This window comes from Oncorhynchus mykiss, chromosome 10, assembly GCF_013265735.2.
Source record: "Oncorhynchus mykiss isolate Arlee chromosome 10, USDA_OmykA_1.1, whole genome shotgun sequence".
Lineage (NCBI taxonomy): Eukaryota > Metazoa > Chordata > Actinopteri > Salmoniformes > Salmonidae > Oncorhynchus > Oncorhynchus mykiss.
In genome coordinates this window covers 34,224,709-34,249,487 of record NC_048574.1, presented here as the reverse complement: position 1 = coordinate 34,249,487, position 24,779 = coordinate 34,224,709, and the positions used below count along the sequence as shown (strand labels likewise).

At 42.8% G+C, this 24,779-nt stretch overlaps 3 protein-coding genes across 3 annotated transcripts; all 3 read left to right on the top strand.

Annotated features, from left to right (window-relative positions):
• The first annotated feature begins 1,072 nt into the window (after positions 1-1,072).
• Positions 1,073-2,011, top strand: LOC110534893 (olfactory receptor 146-like). Its single transcript, XM_036989344.1, has one exon. It carries the CDS (start codon positions 1,073-1,075, stop codon positions 2,009-2,011), a length of 939 nt encoding a protein of 312 aa, XP_036845239.1.
• Positions 2,012-15,292: 13,281 nt separating this feature from the next.
• On the top strand, positions 15,293-16,352 carry LOC110534892 (olfactory receptor 52N5-like). The gene has a single exon (XM_036989343.1). The coding sequence runs from the start codon at positions 15,414-15,416 to the stop codon at positions 16,350-16,352; it is 939 nt and encodes a 312-aa protein (XP_036845238.1). The 5' UTR covers positions 15,293-15,413.
• Positions 16,353-23,598: 7,246 nt separating this feature from the next.
• Positions 23,599-24,540, top strand: LOC110534914 (olfactory receptor 52N5-like). Its single transcript, XM_021619831.2, has one exon. It carries the CDS (start codon positions 23,599-23,601, stop codon positions 24,538-24,540), a length of 942 nt encoding a protein of 313 aa, XP_021475506.2.
• The last annotated feature ends 239 nt before the right edge of the window (positions 24,541-24,779 follow it).

Sequence of the window (24,779 nt, the reverse complement as noted above, 5' to 3'; positions counted from 1 at the left end):
AAACGGAGCATGGATCACAACTGAGACAAAACAGAGTGGATCTAAGGCTTCAGCCATTCACTCAAGTGACTGAAGATCATCAGGAGGATACTGCTGAAGCGTCAAATGCCTTCAGAAATGGACAATTCAGTCAGAACACCCTGACGGAAAATGAACGCTGTCCAACTATTTCAGGAAGCACTTTAGTGATCACAGGCCTCTCTCATATTTTTAAGTGGGAGAACTTGCACAATTGGAGCTGACTAAATACTTTTTTGCCCCACTGTATATGTTCATTACAAATAGTTAAACCTACACCCCGGTTTGTCATTATATAAGGAACAAACATAACAATCCTTGACTGGCCTTTTCTTAGCAAGATAACAACAAATTGATTGTCTTTCAACCTGCCCTAAATAATGTCATAGACTTTCTGTTGGTTATAGATTCAGTCAACACCATAAAACCCACATTGGACTGACTGTAATAGGAGGTACTGTAAACAGACAACAGATGAGTTACAGTACCTGAGAGATGAGACAAACTGAGAGCTTGTTGCTTGGAAACGGTTTGCCTCAGAGTGCACAGGATGTGCCCCAATGTTAGAGATTCAACACCTAACCTAATAAAAGGTGGTGGTGTTATTTGACTGGCCTCAGTTGTGGGGTTGTGTGTCAGACCGGGTGAACAGGACACACAGACAGTCCAACTGTCTCTTTCTTTGTCAATGGTAAGAGATGTTAAAATAGTATTACAGTATGATCAAATAAGGATATTTGATTTATTGGTGCTGTATCTGGTGTGTTGTTGACTGTGTGGTTGACTGATTCATATTGTCGTATTTTCTCTAGGCTCTCCATAGCCTGGAATACACGCCTGTTCACTACTGTTTCTGCTCCAATTGAGAAGGACTTGGAATCAACATTAAGAATTGCAGGTCCAACTAGCATTACTTCAGAAACAAGCACAAAACCCCAAATGCTGAACTACCTGTTTCAGTGAAGGTATGCATGGACGGAATCATTGAGGTGAAACAATAGTGTAACGGACCACATTTCAGTTGGTATTTCAGTCTCGGCTCTCCGCCCCACAGATGGAGAACCACACATTCAGCTTGGACCTTCTCAAGCTAGAGGGGGTTAAAGTCATCCACCAGTCCACCTACCCTGCCTTCATACTCCTCCTTATCATCTACATCTTCACAATGGTGGCCAACATCGGCCTCACAGTGCTAATCTGCATGGAAAGGAGCCTGCACCACCCCATGTACATCCTCCTTTGCAACATGTCTTTCAACGATGCTCTCAGTATCACCACCATCATACCTCGAGTGCTGTTCGACATTTTAACACCTAGATCAGAGAGATATATTACCTACAATGAGTGTTTCACCCAAGCATTTTTGGGTCACTGGTTTGGTTCAAACTTTCATACGATACTGATGATCATGGCTTTTGACAGGTATTTGGCCATCTGCAACCCTCTGCGATACGCCACCATCATGAACAACAAAATGCTGGTGAAGCTGTGTGTGTTTGCCTGGGTGGTGTCCCTTGTCTTTGTGGCTGTCCTCCTGGGCCTCACCCTCCGCTTGTCACGCTGCAGGTCGGAAATCATCAACCCTTGGTGTGACAATGCCTCATTATTCAAGCTCTCCTGTGAGAGTGTGCTTATAAATAACATTTATGGACTATTTTTCACCACTATCTTCTTCATCGCCTCCATGGGGAGTGTGGCTCTGACATACATTAGAATCACCATGGTGTGTGTGAGGAGTAAGAGCAAGTCGCTAAACAGCAAAGCTCTGCACACCTGTTTCACACACCTGGCTGTATACCTCATTATGCTGATGACAGGTTTCATCATTGTCTTTCTTCATCGCTACCCTGAGTGGTCAGACCACAGGAAACTTGCATCAATTATGTTTTATGTGGTTCCTCCTGCACTGAACCCCATTATCTATGGGCTGCAGTCCAAAGACATTCGCAAACTAGCTGTAAATATCTCCCATTGCAAGAAAGTTTCACCATGACTTTAACACACATTATATTGTTCACATATGTACAAACATGTATACATTCAATTGTATGCCAAGAGGAGAGAAACATTTACATTATTACTCATAATTTGTCATTTTCATCCTCGACCTTGGTGGTTGTCAAGCACCAGTGTGGTTTACTGAGGCTAAGGGTGAATAGGAGGAACTGTTCCCTTCGTGTCCTTGACACCAAGTAGGTGAGCTCATACAGGTGTCTTGGGTTTCATATTGACAGCAGGCTGTGTTGGTGCACCATGTGGAGGACATGTGCTCACGCATCCAACAGTGCCTGTACTTCCTCTATCGACTCAGGGTTTATGGAGTAAACAAGAACATAATGCTTCTCCTCTATAGAACAACCATTGGAGTCGATCCTACGCTACAGCATTTTTACTTGGTTTGGCTTCCTGAAAGTGCAGCTCAAAGCCCAAATCCTGAGACTGACCTAGACAGCAGGGAAGCTCATATAGGCATGACATATATCTGGCTAGCAGGCTTTAATAATGTAGAACTGCCAACAAGTGACAACCTTTCCATGGCATAACATTTTTTGTGTGTGTGGGGAGGGGGGTGTATGATGATGTATTCTATGTAGTATGATTATGTATTCTATGTAGAAGCAGCAGCACTTTTTAATTGTCCACAACAAAGTATATATCCTCTCATAATCTCCCCCTCCTCAACCCCACATCTTTACAGAAATATATATACAGTGTATGTATATTCGATGTCAGTATAGCAATAATTGAATGTAATATATGAATTATAGCATATAATGTATCTTTTTATATTCAAATAAAGGGTTTATCCAAAATCTGAATGAGTTATTTATTCTATCCCAGCATTGTCAGTATTTAGGTTGAGCTGCCCTCTGCCGTTGACTATTGAACAATGCAGAAGTATTCAGGGGTGTTCTGTGAATCATTTAGTCCCCCATCATCTAATCTTTTCAAATAAACACATGTCAAATATGGGTGTACATGTGAAAGCCACATTGGTAGTAATTTCCGGACCGAATCTTGCATGGGATAGCTAGCTGGCTCCTCGATGAATGTTGACACATCACACACATGATCATTGTGTAAAGCTATGGCAAGTGGCTCGACGATTATGCTGAAGAAAGGAGTGGACAGTGGTCAGCCCTTCCTAGTGCCACACTGTAAATTAAAATATTGAGAAAGTATTTGACCCAACTGAATCCAGAAAACATGAGTGGACAGTGGTCAGTCCTGCCTCGTGCCATAAGGTTTATGAATTATTATTGAATTTATAACTTAATCTACATAATCTGAAATTACCACTTTTGATTTGGAAGATGGTAGAAGTAAATAATAATCAGAATCTATAATATTGAGACCATGGGACTATAAGGTTCTATCTGGCATTTTTGGTAAAAAATGAGTTTTTCACGTAGAATTGCTCTTTAGGTGGTCCTTCACATGTGAGAAACTGTATGTCAGATTTTTTTTTCTATTTGCACAAACATCTTTGAACTTTGAGGTACTAATACTTTAATGTAAGGTGATGCACTTATTGAGTCATGAAAGAGGAAGACATCACAAAATAGTTCAGAGATCTTGGACTTGAAAAGTGCTAATTATCTCAAAACTATACATTTTCCAGATAGAACCTTATAGTCCCAAGTCCTTGATTATTCATCGCATTGGTTCTGGTCCTCATTTGCAATTACTTCTATTTTTTTCACCACTTTTTCAGAAGAATAACATAACTTAAGCTTTTTCTGGTAAAAACAAAGAAATACAGGTGCCTTAGAACATATTAAATTAAAGGCTCATTGGAGAGACATTGCTATAAAAACAATTATATCAATATGAAAACCTCCATGGAAGGTGTATTTTCCTAAAATTACAAACTTACAACATGTTACATCCTATAACGGAGCTGGAGGAGGTGACTGTTGTTTTACTTGTGCTATTGTGGGGGTGCTATTGTGCTATTGTGGGAGTTGTTTCGTGTTATTTGTAGCTTATTTTGTACATAATGGTTCTGCCACCGTCTCTTATGACCGTAAAGGGCTTCTGGATATCAGAACAGCTATTACTCACCTCGTTTTTTCTTTAACGAGTCGGACGCAAATTATTTACTTCAGACACCGGACAAGGCCCAAATCCTCGCCATTCGCATGAAGAAGAGACAGAGATTTAGGTCAGGGTGCCATGTAAGAATCCGACGGCGAGTGGGTAACCCGCCTCTACCATCAATCCTATTAGCCAACGTGCAATCATTGGATAATAAACTGGCTGAGCTCCGATCAAGACTATCATACCAACGGGACATTAAAAAGTGTAATATCTTATGTTTCACCAAGTCGTAGCTGAACAACGACATGGATAATATACAGCTGGCTGGGTTTTCCGTACATCTGTCACGGCTTTCTTCCTGGGAAGGAGAGGCGGACCGAAATGCAGCGTGGTTAGGGTTAAGCATCTTAAATAAAGATGAATACCGAGAAACACTACAAATATACAAAACAATGAATGTGAAAACTGAAACAGTCCTGTGTGGTGAAACAAACACAGACACGGAAATAATCACCCACAAAATACCCAAAGAATATGGCTGCCTAAATATGGTTCACAATCAGAGACAACGATAAACACCTGCCTCTGATTGAGAACCACTCTAGGCAACCATAGACTTTCCTAGACAACTAAACTGAACACAACCCCATTAATCTAATAAACCCCTAGACAAGAAAAAACACAATAAATCACCCATGTCACACCCTGGCCTAACCAAAATAATAAAGAAAACAAAGATAACTAAGGCCAGGGCGTGACAGTACCCCCCCCCCCCCCCCTCCCCCAAAGGTGCGGACTCCTGGCTGCACACCTAAACCCATAGGGGAGGGTTTGGGTGGCGCGGGATGTGGACCCCACTCCACCATAGTCTTAGTCCGCTTTTTTAGCATCCTTTGAGTGGCGACCCTCGCCGCCGACCTTGGCCTAATAACCCTAACAAAGGGCCCACCTGGACTGAGGGGTGCCTCATTTAGGACTAAGAGGTAGCTCAGGCAGGTTGACGGCTCTGGCGAATACTGGCTGAATGGCGGCTCTGGCAGATCCTGGCTGACTGGCGGCTCTGGCAGATCCTGGCTGACTGGCGGCTCTGGCAGATCCTGGCTGACTGGCGGCTCTGGCAGATCCTGGCTGACTGGCGACTCTGGCAGATCCTGGCTGACTGGCGACTCTGGAAGAACCTGGCTGACTGGCGACTCTGGCGGCTCCATGCTGACTGGCGACTCTGGCGGCTCCATGCTGACTGGCGGCTCTGGCGGCTCCATGCTAACTGGCGACTCTGGCGGCTCCATGCTGACTGGCGACTCTGGCGGCTCCATGCTGACTGGCGACTCTGGCGGCTCCATGCTGACTGGCGACTCTGGCGGCTCCATGCTGACTGGCGACTCTGGCGGCTCCATGCTGACTGGCGACTCTGGCGGCTCCATGCTGACTGGCGACTCTGGCGGCTCCATGCTGAGTGGCGACTCTGGCGGCTCCATGCTGACTGGCGACTCTGGCGGCTCCATGCTGACTGGCGACTCTGGCGGCTCATGACAGGCGGGAGAATCTAGCAGCTCTGGACAGGCGGGAGACTCTAGCAGCTCTGGACAGGTGGGAGACTCTAGCAGCTCTGGACATGCGGGAGACTCTAGCAGCTTTGGACAGACGGGCAGCTCAGGCAGCGCCGGACAGGTGGGAGACTCCGGCTTCGCTGGAGAGGAGGAAGGCTCTGGCAGCGCTGGACAGGTGAGGCGCACTGTAGGCCTGGTGCGTGGTGCCGGCACTGGTGGTACTAGGCCGAGGACACGCACCTCAGGGCGAGTGCGGGGAGCTGCCACCGGAGGGCTGGTGCATGGAGGTGGTACTGGATAGACCGGACCGTGCAGGCGCACTGGAGCTCTTGAGTACTGAGCCTGCCCAACCTTACCCGGTTGAATGCTCCCGGTCGCCCTGCCAGTGCGGCGAGGTGGAATAGCCCGCACTGGGCTGTGCAGGCGAACCGGGGACACCATGCGTAAGGCTGGTGCCATGTACGCCGGCCCAAGGAGACGCACTGGAGACCAGATGCGTAGAGCCGGCTTCATGACACCTAGCTTGATGCCCACTCTAGCCCGGCCGATATGAGGAGCTGGTATGTACCGCACCGGGCTATGCACCCGCACTGGGGACACCGTGCGCTCCACAGCATAACACGGTGCCTGCCCGGTCTCTCTCGCCCTCCGGTAAGCACAGGAAGTTGGCGCAGGTCTCCTACCTGGCTTCATCATACTCCCTGTGTGCCTCTGCCCAATACATTTTTGGGGCTGACTCTCGGGCTTCCTTGCCAGCCGTGTTCCCTCCTCTCTCCGGCTGCCTCTGCTCTCCTAGCTGCCTCCACCTGTTCCCATGGGAGCCGATCCTTTCCCGCCAGGATCTCCTCCCATGTGTAGCAACCCTTGCCGTCCAACACATCATCCCATGTCCATTCCTCCTTGTGATGCTCCTGCTGCCGCTGCCTGTCACCATGCCCGCTTGGTCCTGTTGTGGTGGGTGATTCTGTCACGGCTTTCTTCCTGGGAAGAACAGGCGGACCAAAACGCAGTGTGGTTAGGGTTAAACATCTTTAATAAAGATGAATACCGAGAAACACTACAAATATACAAAACAATAAATGTGAAAACTGAAACAGTCCTGTGTGGTGAAACAAACACAGACACGGAAATAATCACCCACAAAATACCCAAAGAATATGGCTGCCTAAATATGGTTCACAATCAGAGACAACGATAAACACCTGCCTCTGATTGAGAACCACTCTAGGCAACCATAGACTTTCCTAGACAACTAAACTGAACACAACCCCATTAATCTAATAAACCCCTAGACAAGACGAAACACAATAAATCACCCATGTCACACCCTGGCCTAACCAAAATAATAAAGAAAACAAAGATAACTAAGGCCAGGGCGTGACAACATTGACATAGAACAGCTGCCTCCGGTAAGACAAGGGGTGGTGGTCTGTGTCTATTTGTTAATAACTGTGCACAAAATCTAATATTAATGAAGACTCAAGGTTTTGCTCACCTGAGATAGAGTATCTCATGATAAGCTGTAGACCACACTATCTACCAAGAGAGTTTTCATCAATATTTTTCATAGCTTTCTATTTACTACCACAAACCGATGCTTGCACTAAGACCGCACACAACTAGCTGTATAAGGCCATAAGCAAACAAGAAATTGTACCAGTGAATCACTCAATAAGGAAGTGGTCAGATGACGCAGATGCTAAGCTACAGGACTGTTTTGCTCGCACAGACTGGAGTATGTTCCGGGATTCTTCCGATGGCATTGAGGAGTACAGTCACGGTCTTCATCAATAAGTGCATCGATGAAGTCGTCCCCACAGTGACCGCACGTACATACCCCAACCAGAAGCCATGCATTAAAGGCAATTTCCACACTAAACTAAAGTGTAGAGTTGCCGCTTTCAAGGAGGAGGACTCTAACCCGGACGCTTATAAGAAATCCCGCTTTGCCTTCCGACAAACCATCAAACAGGAAAAGCGTTAATACAGGACTAAGATGGAATCATATTATACCGGTTCCAATGCTCGTCGGATATGGCAGGGCTTGCAAACTATTATGGAATACAAAGGGAAGCACAGCTGTGAGCTGCCCGGTGACACGAGCCTACCAAACAAACTAAATTACTTCTCTGCGCGCTTCGAGGCAAGCAAAACTGAAGCATGCATGAGAGCACCAGCAGTTCCGGACAACTGTGTCATCATGCTCTCCGTAGCCGCTGTGAGTTTTTAAACAGGTCAACATTCAGGTTACCAGGATGTGTACTCCGAGCATGCGCTGACCAACTGGCAAGTGTCTTCACTGACATTTTCAACCTGTCCCTGACCGAGTCTGTAATACCAACATGTTCCAAGCAGACCCAAGAACACCAAGGTAACCTGCCTAAATGACTACCGACCCGTAGCACTAACGTCTGTAGTCATGAAGTGCTTTGAAAGGCTGGTCATGGCATACATCAACACCATTATCCTAGAAACCCTAGACCCACTCCAATTTGCATTCCGCCCCAACAGATCCATAGATGATGTAATTTATATTGCACTCCACACTGCCTTTTCCCACCTGGACAAAATGAACACCTACGTGAGAATGCTATTCATTGATTACAGGTCAGCGTTCAACACCATAGTGCCCTCCAAGCTCATCACTAAGCTAAGGACCCTGGGACTGAACACCTCTCTCTGCAACTGAATCCTGGACTTCCTGATGGGCCGCCCCCAGGTGGTATGGGTAGGTAACAACACATCTGCCACGTTGATCCTCAACACAGAGGCCCCTCAGGGGTGCATGCTCAGTCCCCTCCTGTACATCCTGTTCACTCATGACTGCATGGGCAAGCACAACTCCAACATCATCATTAAGTTTACCAACGACAAGACAGTGGTAGGCCTGATCCCCGACTACGATGAGACAGCCTATAGGGAGGAGGTCAGAGACCTGGCCGTGTGGTGCCAGGATAACAACCTCTCCCTCAACATGATTAAGACAAAAGGAGATGATCGTGGACTACAGGAAAAGGAGGGTCGAGTACGCCCCCATTCTCATCGACGGAGCTGTAGTGGAGCAGGTTGAGAGCTTCAAGTTCCTTGGTGTCCACATCACCAACAAACTGTCATGGTCCAAACACACCAAGACAGTCGTAAAGAGGGCACAACACAACAAAACATATTCCCCTTCGGGAGACTGAAAAGATTTGGCATGGGTCCTCAGATCCTCAAAAAGTTATACAGCTGCACCATCGAGAGCATCCTGACTGGTTGCATCACTGCTTGGTATGGCAACTGCTCAGCCTCCAACTGCAAGGCACTACAGAGGGTACTGCATACGTCCCAGTACATCACAGGAGCCAAGCTTCCTGCCATCCAAGACCTCTATAACAGGCGGTGTCAGAGGAAAACCCTAAAAATTGCCAAAGACTCCAGCCACCCTAGTCATAGACTGTTCTCTCTGCTACTGTACGGCAAGCGGTTCCGGACCGCCAAGTCTAGGTCCAAAAGGCTTCCTAACAGCTTTAACCCCCAAGCCATAAGACTCCGGAACAGCTAACCAAATGGCTACCCGGACTATTTGCATTGACCCCTCACCCCCATTTTTACGCTGCTGCTACTGTCTGTTTATTGTCTATGCACAGTCACTTTCCCTCTACCTACATCTACATATTACTTCAATTACCTCTACTAACCTGTGCACCCGCACACTGACACTGTACTGATACCCCCTGTATATAGCCTCGTTACTGTTATTTTATTGTTGCTCTTTAATTATTAGTTATTTTTATATTTTCTTCTCTTTTAATTTTTATTTATTTATTGTTTACTTCATTTTATTCAGTAAATACTTTCTTAAAATGCCTTGTTGGCTAAGGGCTTGTAAGTAAGCATTTCGCTGTAATCTGTGCATGTGACAAATAAGATTTTATTTTATGTTATTCAAAATTAGGAAGTAGTTTACTGACTTTAGGTATCAGAGACCAGAAGAATATATCAGTTTACTCATCCAGAGCTAAGCTTTGTTGCTTGTTCTCAGGGGATCAGGGGTGAATGCAAGCCAGTACTTTCTCGTATGGAATACATGTCACATGGAATGACGCTGGAGAGACGAAGCAGGAACAGGGAGTCAAACATTTAATATAGAACGTACATGGAACGAGACAGGAACAGCATCAGCGTACAGCGTACCGGTAAAACATGAGCTTATCACAATAATTAAAACAAAGATGAATAGAAAACTGTAGGCTATTACACCATCATTTATCATATTCGACTGTCAGAGCATGCAAAAGTAGCAAAGCACTTGAAAACAGGTGGTATAAGTGGTGTGGTTCTACATGAACACAACATTCTTGCCAATGCAAAGATGACTGGCTGGGGTTGAGACGCGTGCGGACAGCAATGGACATGCATCAAACATTTCAGGCTAAAAGTGTGCCTAATGCCAGTAAACAAATGTCATTACATTATTTGGTGTTTTAATTGACGTCTCTTTCCATTCATCAAATGGTAGGTGCCATGATTTGAATTATTTTGGATTGTACAAATGTGCACAGGTAGCCTACCTTTTGAAGTGATTTGTTTAACCATCATATGAAAACATACATTCCTGGTTACAGTTGAATTACATGTCTTTACTATTCAGCTCATTAAATAAATCCACATAGGAGGTCCAATACAGGGAAGAAAAGGATATAGTGTACTTGTCATTTTAGTGAACTATTGCTTTAAAAATGTGTGATGAACATGAATGAATATATTTGATGATATGATTAGAAAGAATGAAGAGTATTTTCTTTTAATAGTCATTAAATGTCTACTTTTCTATTTAAATAATTTTAACATTCTGTACCAGACAGAACCTTTTTACTAAACCCAGATTGACATTACAGAACTACAAGGTTCAATTTGCAATTGCAATCCCCTAAAAAATTGGTTTAAAAAATGTCTAAGGATTTGCGCTTTAATAACTGGCTCACCAAGAAACAAATATAAAAAGGATATATATTTTTTATAACTATTTGTTTTTATACTGAAATGCCTACTTAAAATGTGATTTATAAAGCATTGCAAACACCTCAACCAGACGGTTGAGTTGCCCAATTAGGAATTAGTATTAGGATTTGCATAGACTTTTAAAATCATCAAAAAATGACTTAACATTATGTCTGCTTCAGTTACTTATAATGGAAGATACATTTGTGTGCCAAAGCATGAAAATTAAAATATACAGTACCAGTCAAAAGCTTGGACACACCTATTCATTCAAGGGTTTTTCTTTATTTTTACTATTTTCTACATTGTAGAATAATAGTGAATACATCAAACTATGACATAACACATATGGTATCATGTAGCAAGCAAATAAGTGTTAAAGAAATCAAAATATATTTCAGATTTTAGATTCTTCAAAGTAGCCAGCCTTTGCCTTGATGACAGCTTTGCACACTCTTGGCATTCTCTCAACCAGCATCATGAGGTAGTCACCTGGAATGCATTTCAATTAACAGGTGTGCCTTGGTAAAAGTTAATTGTCGAATTTCTTTCCTTTCCTAATACATTTGAGCCAATCATTTGTGTTGTGACAAGTTAGGGGTGGAATACAGTGATAGCTCTATTTGGTGAAAGACCAAGTCAATGATATGGCAAGAATAAGCTAAGAGAAATGACAGTCCATCATTACTTTAAGACATGAAGGTCAGTCAAGAACTTTGAAAGTTTCTTCAAGTGCAGTCGCAAAAACTACCAAGCACTATGATGAAACTGGCTCTCATGAGGACCACCACAGGAAAAGAAGGCCCAGAATTACCTCTGGTGCAGAGGATAAGTTCATTAGAGTTACCAGCCTCAGAAATCTGCAATTAACTGCACGTCTGATTGCAGTCCCAGTAACATACAACATTAACTGTTCAGAGGAGACTTGGTGAATCAGGCCAAACTTTTGTCCAAACTTTTGACTGGTATGTATGTAAATTAATGCATTAACTGTTAATAATGGTGCCCATAATACCTGTAAAATTAAATGTACTGAAACATATTGAAGATAACAGGCAAACAGTAAATGCTGAAATTAATATGAAAATATTATTCTATTTACACAGACCAAAAACAATATTTCTCCATTGTCCAAATAACATTCATTTAATGGGTAACTCAACCAACTGTTAGACAACATTGTTCTAGTTGTTAAAATGATAAAACAACATTTGAATAATTTCATCATTCCAAAACTATGTTTTAGAGGTCAACAACATTTTACAGTCTTGTAATTTCCAATTTTATATACAGTGCCTTCGGAAAGTATTCAGATCCTTCGACTTTTTCCACATTTTGTTACGTTACAACCTTATTCTAAAATTAATTTAATCGTTTTTTCCACGCATCAACATAAACACAATACCGCATAATGACAAAGCAAAAACTGCTTTTTTAATAAGGTTTACTAATTTATAAAAAAATAAAACAACTGAAATATCACATTTACATAAGTATTCAGACCCTTAACTCAGTACTTTGTTGAAACACCTTTGGCAGCGAATTCAACCTTAAGTCTTCTTGGGTATGACACTACAAGCTTGGCACACCTGTATTTGGGGAGTTTCTCCCATTCTTCTCTGCAGATCCTCTCAAGCTCTGTCAGGTTGGATGGGGAGAATTGCTGCACAGTTATTTTCAGGTTTCTCCAGAGATGTTCGATCGAGTTCAAGTCCAGGCTCTGGCTGGGCCACTCAATGACATTCAGAGACTTGTTCCGAAGCCACTCCTGCATTGTCTTGGCTGTCTGCTCAGTGTCGTTCTCCTGTTGGAAGGTGAACCTTCACCCCAGTCTGAGATCCTAAGCACTCTGGAGCAGGTGTTCATCAAGGATCTCTCTGTACTTTGCTCTGTTTATCTTTGCCTCGATCCTGACTAGTCTCCCAGTCCGTGCCGCTGGCAAAACATCATCACAGCATGAGGCTGCCACCACCATGCTTCACCGTAGGGATGGTGCCATGTTTCCTCCAGAACTGAAGCTTGGCATTCAGGCCAAAGAGTTCAATATTGGTTTTATCTGACCAAAGAATCTTGTATCTCATGTTCTGAGAGTCCTTTAGGTGACTTTTGGCAAACTCCAAGCGGGCTGTCATGTGCCTTTTACTGAGGAGTGGCTTCCGTCTGGCCACTCTACCATAAAGGTCTAATTGGTGTAGTGCTGCAAAGAGGTTGTCCTTCTGGAAGGTTCTCCCATCTCCACAGAGGAAGTCTGGAGCTCTGTCAGGGCCCTTCTCCCCTGATTGCTCAGTTTGGCCGGACGGCCGGCTCTAGGAAGTGCTTCCAAACTTCATAAATTTAAGAATGATGGAGGCCACTGTGTTCTTGGGGACCTTCAATGCTGCAGAACATTTTTGGTACCCTTCCCCAGATCTGTGCCTCAACACAATCCTGTCACTGAGCTCTACGTACAATTTCTTCGACCTCATGGCTTGGCTTTTCCTCTGACTTGCACTGTCAACTGTGGGACTTTATATAGACAGGTGTGTGCTTTTCCAAATCATGTCCAATCAATTGAATTTACCACAGGTGGACTCCAATCAATGATGATCAATGGAAACAGGACTTGAGCTCAATTTCTAGTCTCATTGCAAAGGTTCTGAATACCTATGTAAATAAGGTATTCCTGTTTTCTGTTTTAATACATTTGCAAAAAAATCTGAAAACCTGTTTTCGCTTTGTCATTATGGGGTATTGTGTGTAGATTGATGAGTAAATTGTTTTATTTGGTCATTAACATAACAATATGTGGAAAAAGTCAAGGGGTCTGAATACTTTCTGAAGGCACCGTATAATTAATACTGAAAATGTGTGATTAATGAGGTTTGGTTTGCTACAGGTTCACTGCCTGGCAGCTGGCTCAGCACAACAACAGTTCATGACTGAGGGCTGGCCTCCCCGACCAACATCCATGCCAAAACCCTCATACAAATTCTAACTACTACCACCCCTGCCAACATGTTTGTAAAGTGGTGGTAAGCTGAACCTCGTGAATTTAGTAATAGTACAAACTTTGGAGAGGTGTGTGACCACTTGGAGACGCCAGTTAGACCTTTTACGCAAACCCTTGTAATTCTTTTGTCTTATGTTGCACCTACCTCACATTTGCCATAAATATTGTTATTCTGTTACTGAATGTACAGTGTCCAAACTATTTTCAGTAAAGGATTAAGGAAAATGTTTTCACAAAATGTGTTTGTTCATGGAAAATAATTTAAAAGTATGCATTAATTAGGAGTCTGTATTATAAAAGTTGGCAAAAATGAATGTAGACATTAATAAATGCATTTCTATATCTTCCAAAACCTTTCAAACAATAGTGGAGAATAACAAACATTGTGGTGCAGTGGCTTCAAAACAGTGCACCCTGTCAGTCATTATATAGATAACTGTCAAAAAGAAACATGAAGTGACAGAGGTTGGTTGAGTAGTAAAACCGTCAACTCTAGAGAACACATATCCCTTACTGGAGACTGGGGTTCAATTCCTGTTTCTGTTTTGTCCACCTATGCCAATCACCCACTATTCTTCCTAAAAAAGGGCAATGGAATTCCATTTTGCTTTTAAAAACTAACATGAAAAATTGACTGCACACACAATGCCAAAATGGACTAGCCTACATCACTCAAGTTACAATCTGAAGTGATAGAGGAAGTGATAGAGAAATTAAATTCCTATATGTTTAATACCCAATTAAATTAAATTTACTCAGCCCATTTCTAAAGATTTGTAAGAAACGTATTTGCATAAAATGGGCGGAGACCAGTCTCAAAATCAAGCACTAGCGTTTATTCTCGAGAGTACTGAACATGATACAATTTACAACAGGTTATAAACTGAAAATGACGTCATTAGGTTTTGAACTGTCCCGTCTCTCCACCACTACGGTACAATGGCAGTATAGTTCTCAAGCCTTCCTATATCCTACAGATAATTTATGACCAAGCCAAGGTATTCCTGTGTAGATAAGCATTCTAGCCAGTCTGACAAGGAACAGACAGTCATTGTTCTAGTTCTTGATTATAATTACACATATTATATTTAGTACTAGGATTAAAATAAAATTCATACATTTATACAGTAAAATAATAGTATTCTGATTAGTCAGTCCTGATTGAAATGTATACATAATTAGTCAGAATCCCTTAACAAGTTGCCAATTATTTTTCCTGGAGTTTGATTTCACCAGAGGCCTCCAACCTTGTAACCATGTTTGGGAGTTTGGGTTGGGAGTGTTACCATGTTCAGGGTTTTGGATAAAAGGCTGTGATGCTGTTTCAGTCTTGAGGGGTGGAAGAGAACTCAGAAACCAAAGAGAGGACCCTGTGGAAGATCATCTCACCCTTTTTGTTAGTGTTATACTTCAACAATTTATGTCAGGGACAATCCTTCTTATGTTATCTAATGTGCTTGTTGTGATGCTGATGTTTTATGTTAGAGTTGAAAGTGTTATTGTGTCCATTGTATCTACATCTATTGAATTATACAACATTGGATTATAGTCAGTTGTTGTTCTCTTTTGTGAAATATATTATGTTGGTTTGTTTTTGGTTACTTTTTTTACTTTTTCATTAAATCATTTGGTTAAATATATTGACAGTATTTGTTCCAAAACAGTAAGTATTTAAGGAGAGGCAGGGTAATGAACAAGGATTATCAAATTGTATTTGTTGCTTGGTAGACCTTTTCTTAAAGTCATAATACCACTGGTATTTATTTGGTATTTATTATTAAATAACGTTATTGCATTCTCCTGCAGGTTGTGACATTCATTCTGGGTGGCAAATGGAGAACCACACCTACCCTAAGAACATGTTCCTCCTGGAGGGGTTAAAAGTCACTCAACAGTCCTCCTACCCTGCCTTCATCCTTCTCCTCATCATCTACATCTTCACGATGGTATCCAACATCGGCCTCATACTACTGATCTCCGTTGAGAGGAGCCTGCACCAGCCCATGTACATCCTCTTCTGCAACCTACCTCTCAATGATGCTCTTGGAGCCACGGTTATCATCCCTCGTTTGCTGAGTGATATATTTGTGGCAAGCGCAGACCGCTACATTAACAACGTTGCGTGTGCCATCCAAGCATTTTGCGCCCACATGTTTGGCACAACATCACATACAATACTGATTATCATGGCCTTTGATAGATATGTGGCCATCTGCTACCCCCTACGATATGCCACCATCATGACCAACAGGATGATCGCAAAACTGACTTTTTTTGCCTGGGGGTCTGCCTTTCTGCTTGTGGGGATCCTCCTGGGCCTCACACTCAGCCTGTCACGATGCAGATCTGAAATCTTCAACCCCTTCTGTGACAATGCCTCGTTATTCAAGCTCTCCTGTGAAAGCGTTATTATTAACAATATCTATGGACTCACTTTTACCATCCTACTCCTGGGGTCCTCCATAGGAAGTGTGACACTAACATACCTTAAGATAGCTATGGTGTGTGTGAGAAACAAAAACAGGGTTCTGAATAGCAGGGCCTTGCAGACCTGCTCCACACACCTGTCTGTGTACATCATCATGCTGGTGTCCGGTTTCATCATCATCTTTCTCCATCGCTTCCCTCAGTGGGCCGACCACAGGAAACTGTCAGCCATTTTGTTTAATGTGGTTCCTCCTTGGCTCAATCCTATTATATACGGTCTGCAGACCAAAGAGATCAGACAGAAAATCTTCCACAAGTTTCAAAATAATAAAGTGACTGTATGATGAATGGTCGTAAGAAAAAAATATGTATTAATTCTTATTCTGATTTGTCTCTCTCTCCCTCTCTCTCTCTCATTATGAAAAGCCAACTGACATTGGTGTTGAAATGTTGCACCCTCTAGGCCATGGGTTCACATTTTCACTCGGAGGCCCATTTCCAGCATTGGGGAACATCACCCCCCCAGCACATGTGCACATGTGCGACATCTATTTCTATGGGCACAGGCACAGTTCTTGACACAAACTGTTCCCACCCCTCTTATTGGTGGAGAGAATTTAGCACGTCAAGCTAATTTACAGAGTAGTCATGGATTGTGCAACTTCCATTGTTTAGTTGAAGTGGAACTGGCAGCATTTTATCAACATGAAATCTTTTTATTTTTTTTCCACTGACAAGCGAGCACTTAGATATGGTCATTTTCATGTTTTCATAAATTTCTCGAATTTTTGGGAATTACGTATACTAAAGCATTTGTAAAAATTCTATTCGACTAATTTTCAACGGAAATATGGGCAGGGTCTCTAGTTTTTTTGTGGGGGCCTTACCGTTAAACACTTCCGGACAATATTTTGCATTTAGCAAACTAACTTGCTATCGCTATCACGCTATGGGGCGGCAGGGTAGCCTAGTGGTTAGAGCGTTGGACTAGTGACCGGAAGGTTGTGAGTTCAAACCCCCGAGCTGACAAGGTACAAATCTGTCGTTCTGCCCCTGAACAGGCAGTTAACCCACTGTTCCCAGGCCGTCATTGAAAATAAGAATTTGTTCTTAACTGACTTGCCTGGTTAAATAAAGGTAAAATAAATAAAAATAAAAATCGCTATCACAACTTCCAAAACATGGATTCATGCAAAATGTGCCTTTTATGTTCTGTAAGGGATGCCACAATAACTGACAGAAAAGAAAGCTGTTCATGGAGCAGGAGTGTTTTAACCACCAAACATTGTAGAGGAGGGAGTGCTGTTGTGGTAAAGCAAGCGGTAGCGGAGCGCCAAGTCGAGGTCCAAGAGGCGTCTTAACAGCTATAACAGCTATAAGACTCCTGAACAGCTAATCAAAGGGCTACCCAGACCCCTCTTTTACGCTGCTGCTACTCTCTGTTTATTATCTATGCATGGTCACTTCTACTCTACCTACACGCACATATTACCTCAATTACCTCGACTAACCGGTACCCCCGCACATTGAATCTGTACTGGTACAGTGCCCCCTGTATATAGCCTCGCTATTGTTATTTTACTGTTGCTGTTTAATTATTTGTTTCTTCTATTTTTTACAGAACACATTTTTCTTCACTTCTTAAAGCATTGTGGTTAAGTGCTTGAAAGTAAGCATTTCACTGTAAGGTTTACACCTGTTGTATTCGGGGCATGTGACAAAAAAAATGTGATTTGATTTATGTTGGCCACATACCACACCCCCACGGGCCTTATTGCTTAAATATATACTGTATATAGTTTCCTGTTATATCTGATTCATTTTAAGGCTCCTACATGTATTGTACCTTTGCCTGTTCCTGATAATTACAGGGATCCACTAGAATCAGGGGTGGGCAAATTCCAGTCCTCGAGGGCCTGATTGGTGTCACAATTTTGCCCCAGCCCCAGCTAAAACACCTGACCCCAATAATTACCTAATCGTGATCTTCAGTTTAGAATGCAATTTGATTCATCAGCTGTGTTTGCTAGGGATGGAGAAAAGTGTGACACCAATCAGGCCCTCGAAGACTGGAGTTGCCCACCCCTGCATGGTGCTGCAATCATTCCAAAATGTCTCTAACAGACCAAGAGGGAAGACAACTGTTTATCAAGTGCCACATTGTTTTTCATAATTTGTGCCACTTGAAAACAAAACCCAGAATCAAACTGAAAACACATTTGAAACCCTCCTATTCCTTCATTTAAAAATGTTAAGTATTAAAGAAAATGTCAACAAAGTGGAATTTCATAGTGTTTTATTAACACCATAATTTGCCAAGTGCAAGATGAGTTACGGTATGCTCAGTTCATGAAGTGCTATATGAAAAAATATTCATAAATCATAAGGACTTATCCTTAGGCATTAGATAAACATGTATGAAGAGAGCTGTACAAGGCAAGCCATAAAACAATTATGCAAATATAATCATGTAAATATGCATATGAAGGGAACTGTGCAAGACAACAAAATAAAGTGTTACGCTTAGATAATAAGGTAGAGCTGACAGAGAGACCTTTAGAAGGCACAAAATATGAGAACTATTTAAAAACACAAAGTATTAGGCCCTGAGCCTAAATACCACATAGTTTAACATATTTGGAGCACAGAGTTAGTCTGCCTGACTGGAACTCATATACTGTCCTTGTCAGCATATGTACGAAATACAATGTCTTCAGTTCAGGGATAACATCAGCACTGAAGTTCACATCAACAATAACAACCTGCCCGGATGGAGCCCAGACAGTAGTTTGCATCTCTCCAGTCCTGTGCAGAACATGCCCATTTGCCCCTGCATGTAGTACCCCAAAAAATCAAATCAAATGTATTTGTCATCTAACCTAACAATTCCAAAACTAATACCTTATACACACAAGTGTAAAGGGATAAAGAATATGTACATAAAGATATATGAATGAGTGATGGTACAGAACGGCATAGGCCAGATGGAGTAGATGATATAGAGTACAGTATATACATATGAGATGAGTAATGTAGGGTATGTAAACAAAGTGGCATAGTTTAAAGTGGCTAGTGATACATGTATTACATAAAGATGCAGTAGATGATATAGAGTACAGTATATACATACAGTATACATATGAGATGAGTAATGTAGGGTATGTAAACATTATATTAAGTAGCATTGTTTAAAGTGACTAGTGATATATTTTTTACACCAATTTCCATCAATTTTCATTATTAAAGTGGCTGGAGTTGAGTCAGTGTGTTGGCAGCAGCCACTCAATGTTAGTGGTGGCTGTTTAACAGTCTGATGGCCTGGAGATAGAAGCTGTTTTTCAGTCTCTCGGTCCCTGCTTTGATGTACCTGTACTGACATCGCCTTCTGGATGATAGCGGGGTGAACAGGCAGTGGCTCGGGTGGTTGTTGTCCTTGATGATCTTTATGGCCTTCCTGTGACATCGGGTGGTGTAGGTGTCCTGGAGGGCAGGTAGTTTGCCCCCGGTGATGCGTTGTGCAGACCTCACTACCTCTGGAGAGCCTTACGGTTATGGGCGGAGCAGTTGCCGTACCAGGCGGTGATAAAGCCCGACAGGATGTTCTCGATTGTGCACATCTGTAAAAGTTTGTGAGTGCTTTTGGTGAGAAGCCGAATTTCTTCAGCCTCCTGAGGTTGAAGAGGCGCTGCTGCGCCTTCTTCACCACGCTGTCTGTGTGGTTGGACCAATTCAGTTTATCCGTGATGTGTACGCCGAGGAACTTAAAACTTACTACCCTCTCCACTACTGTCCCGTCGATGTGGATAGGGGGGTGCTCCCTCTGCTGTTTCCTGAAGTCCACAATCATCTCCTTTTGTTGTTGACGTTGAGTGTGAGGTTATTTGCCTGACACCACACTCCGAGGGCCCTCACCTCCTCCCTGTAGGCCGTCTCGTCGTTGTTGGTAATCAAGCCTACCACTGTAGTGTTGTCCGCAAACTTGATGATTGAGTTGGAGGTGTGCATGGCCACGCAGTCGTGGGTGAACAGGGAGTACAGGAGAAGGCTCAGAATGCACCCTTGTGGGGCCCCAGTGTTGAGGATCAGCGGGGTGGAGATGTTGTTACCTACCCTCACCACCTTGGGGCAGCCCGTCAGGAAGTCCAGTACCCAGTTGCACAGGGCGGGGTCGAGAGCCAGGGTCTCGAGCTTGTTGACGAGTTTGGAGGGTACTATGGTGTTAAATGCTGAGCTGTAGTCGATGAACAGCATTCTCACATAGGTATTACTCTTGTCCAGATGGGTTAGGGCAGTGTGCAGTGTGGTTGCGATTGTGTCGTCTGTGGACCTATTTGAGCGATAAGCAAATTGGAGTGGGTCTAGGGTGTCAGGTAGGGTGGAGGTGATATGGTCCTTGACTAGTCTCTCAAAGCACTTCATGATGACGGAAGTGAGTGCTACGGGGCGGTAGTCGTTTAGCTCAGTTACCTTAGCTTTCTTGGGAACAGGGACAATGGTGGCCCTCTTGAAGCATGTTGGGACAGCAGACTGGGATAAGGATTGATTGAATATGTCCGTAAACACATGCTCTGAGGACGCGGCTGTTGGATGCCGTCTAGGCCTGCAGACTTGCGAGGGTTAACACGTTTAAATGTTTTACTCACGTCGGCTGCAGTGAAGGAGAGTGTTGGTAGCGGGCCGTGTCAGTGGCACTGTATTGTCCTCAAAGCGGGCAAAAAAGTTATTTAGTCTGTCTGGGAGCAAGACATCCTGGTCCGTGACGGGGCTGGTTTTCTTTTTGCAATCCGTGATTGACTGTAGACCCTGCCACATACCTCTTGTGTCTGAGCCGTTGAATTGCGACTCTACTTTGTCTCTATACTGACGCTTAGCTTGTTTGATTGCCTTACGGAGGGAATAGCTACACTGTTTGTATTCGGTCATGTTTCAGGTCACCTTGCCCTGGTTAAAAGCAGTAGTTTCAGTTTCACGCGAATGCTGCCATCAATCCACGGTTTCTGGTTGTGGAATGTTTTAATCGTTGCTATGGGTACGACATCGTCAATGCACTTTCTAATGTACTCGCTCACCGAATCAGCGTATTCGTCAATGTTGTTGTTGGAAGCAATGCGGAACATATCCCAGTCCACGTGATCGAAGCAGTCTTGAAGCTTGGAATCAGATTGGTCGGACCAGCGTTGAACAGACCTGAGCTTCTTGTTTTCGTTTCTGTCTGTAGTCTGGAAGCAACAAAATGGAGTCGTGGTCAGCTTTTCCGAAAGGAGGGCGGGGGAGGGCTTTATATGCATTGCGGAAGTTAGAATAACAATAATCTAGGGTTTTACCAGCCCTGGTTGCGCAATCGATATGCTAATACAATTTAGGGAGCCTTGTTTTCAGATTAGCCTTGTTAAAATCTCCAGCTACAATGAATGCAGCCTCAGGATATGTGGTTTCCAGTTTGCATAGGGTCAAATAAAGTTTGTTCAGGGCCATCGATGTGTCTGCATGGGGGGGAATATATACGGCTGTTATTATAATCGAAGAGAATTCCCTTGGTAGATAATGCTGTCGACATTTGATTGTGAGGAATTCTAAGTCAGGTGAACAGATCACACCACGTCTCGTTAATCATAAGGCATTTCGCTACACTCGCATTAACATCTGCTAACCATGTGTATGTGACAAATACAATTTGATTTGATTTGATTTTTCCTTGCCATATGTGGTTGCTGAGTTCCCATAGAATCTGGGGAAGAGATGCTCCTGTACAAAGTTGTAGGGATTTGTTGAGGTGTGCACAGGAACCTTCTTTGCTGAGCTAGCAGTGATTCAAAGTTTACGTGCATCATACTACGCATGGAAGGAACTCTGTCCTTTAGTGACCTCCTCCAAGCTGGCACGTTTACACTCCTTCAGCTTAGCAAAAATTTAATAAAATGACAAGCATTTCTGACACTGCATGTTGATTCCATGTACACTATTAGGCTGCTGTAGCTGTGTGGCTGCTGCTGGAACTTGATGACTGGTTTAGCTTTGATGCACTCATGCAGAAGGCTCCCCACTGGAACATTGGCCCCTTCCAAACTAAGTGCATTGTGGGAGTGGTACACAGGAGTTGGAGGTAGAGATGGAAAGTATGCATTAATTAGGAGTCTGTATTATAAAAGTTGGCAAAAATGAATGTAGACATTAATAAATGAATTTCTATATCTTCCAAAACCTTTCAAACAATAGTGGAGAATAACAAACATTGTGGTGCAGTGGCTTCAAAACAGTGCACCCTGTCAGTCATAATGTATATACATAACTGTCAAAAAGAAACATGAGGTGACAGGTTGGTTGAGTGGTAAAACCATCAACTCTAGAGAACACATATCCCTTACTGGAGACTGGGGTTCAATTCCTGTTTCTGTTTTGTCCACCTATGCCAATCACCCACTATTCTTCCTAAAAAAGGGCAATGGAATTCCATTTTGCTTTTAAAAACTAACATGAAAAATTGACTGCACACACAATGCCAAAATGGACTAGCCTACATCACTCAAGTTACAATCTGAAGTGATAGAGGAAGTGATAGAGGAATTAAATTCCTATATGTTTAATACCCAATTAAATTAAATTTACTCAGCCCATTTCTAAAGATTTGTAAGAAACGTATTTGCATAAAATGAGCGGAGACCAGTCTCAAAATCAAGCACTAGCGTTTATTCTCGAGAGTACTGAACATGATACAATTTACAACAGGTTATAAACTGAAAATGACGTCATTAGGTTTCGAACTGTCCCGTCTCTCCACCACTCCGGTACAATGGCAGTATAGTTCTCAAGCCTTCCTATATCCTAAGATAATTTATGACCATGCCAAGGTATTGAGGATTAAAATAAAATTCATACATTTATACAGTAAAATAATAGTATTCTGATTAGTCAGTCCTGATTGAAATGTATACATAATTAGTCAGAATCCCTTAACAAGTTGCCAATTATTTTTCCTGGAGTTTGATTTCACCAGAGGCCTCCAACCTTGTAACCATGTTTGGGAGTTTGGGTTGGGAGTGTTACCATGTTCAGGGTTTTGGATAAAAGGCTGTGATGCTGTTTCAGTCTTGAGGGGTGGAAGAGAACTCAGAAACCAAAGAGAGGACCCTGTGGAAGATCATCTCACCCTTTTTGTTAGTGTTATACTTCAACAATTTATGTCAGGGACAATCCTTCTTATGTTATCTAATGTGCTTGTTGTGATGCTGATGTTTTATGTTAGAGTTGAAAGTGTTATTGTGTCCATTGTATCTACATCTATTGAATTATACAACATTGGATTATAGTCAGTTGTTGTTCTCTTTTGTGAAATATATTATGTTGGTTTGTTTTTGGTTACTTTTTTTACTTTTTCATTAAATCATTTGGTTAAATATATTGACAGTATTTGTTCCAAAACAGTAAGTATTTAAGGAGAGGCAGGGTAATGAACAAGGATTATCAAATTGTATTTGTTGCTTGGTAGACCTTTTCTTAAAGTCATAATACCACTGGTATTTATTTGGTATTTATTAATAAATAACGTTATTGCATTCTCCTGCAGGTTGTGACATTCATTCTGGGTGGCAAATGGAGAACCACACCTACCCTAAGAACATGTTCCTCCTGGAGGGGTTAAAAGTCACTCAACAGTCCTCCTACCCTGCCTTCATCCTTCTCCTCATCATCTACATCTTCACGATGGTATCCAACATCGGCCTCATACTACTGATCTCCGTTGAGAGGAGCCTGCACCAGCCCATGTACATCCTCTTCTGCAACCTACCTCTCAATGATGCTCTTGGAGCCACGGTTATCATCCCTCGTTTGCTGAGTGATATATTTGTGGCAAGCGCAGACCGCTACATTAACAACGTTGCGTGTGCCATCCAAGCATTTTGCGCCCACATGTTTGGCACAACATCACATACAATACTGATTATCATGGCCTTTGATAGATATGTGGCCATCTGCTACCCCCTACGATATGCCACCATCATGACCAACAGGATGATCGCAAAACTGACTTTTTTTGCCTGGGGGTCTGCCTTTCTGCTTGTGGGGATCCTCCTGGGCCTCACACTCAGCCTGTCACGATGCAGATCTGAAATCTTCAACCCCTTCTGTGACAATGCCTCGTTATTCAAGCTCTCCTGTGAAAGCGTTATTATTAACAATATCTATGGACTCACTTTTACCATCCTACTCCTGGGGTCCTCCATAGGAAGTGTGACACTAACATACCTTAAGATAGCTATGGTGTGTGTGAGAAACAAAAACAGGGTTCTGAATAGCAGGGCCTTGCAGACCTGCTCCACACACCTGTCTGTGTACATCATCATGCTGGTGTCCGGTTTCATCATCATCTTTCTCCATCGCTTCCCTCAGTGGGCCGACCACAGGAAACTGTCAGCCATTTTGTTTCATGTGGTTCCTCCTTGGCTCAATCCTATTATATACGGTCTGCAGACCAAAGAGATCAGACAGAAAATCTTCAACAAGTTTCAAAATAATAAAGTGACTGTACGATGAATGGTTGTAAGAAAAAAATATGTATTAATTCTTATTCTGATTTGTCTCTCCCTCTCTCTCTCTCGTTATGAAAAGCCAACTGACATTGGTGTTGAATTGTTGCACCCTCTAGGCCATGGGTTCACATTTTCACTCGGAGGCCCATTTCCAGCATTGGGGAACATCACCCCCCCAGCACATGTGCACATGTGCGACATCTATTTCTATGGGCACAGGCACAGTTCTTGACACAAACTGTT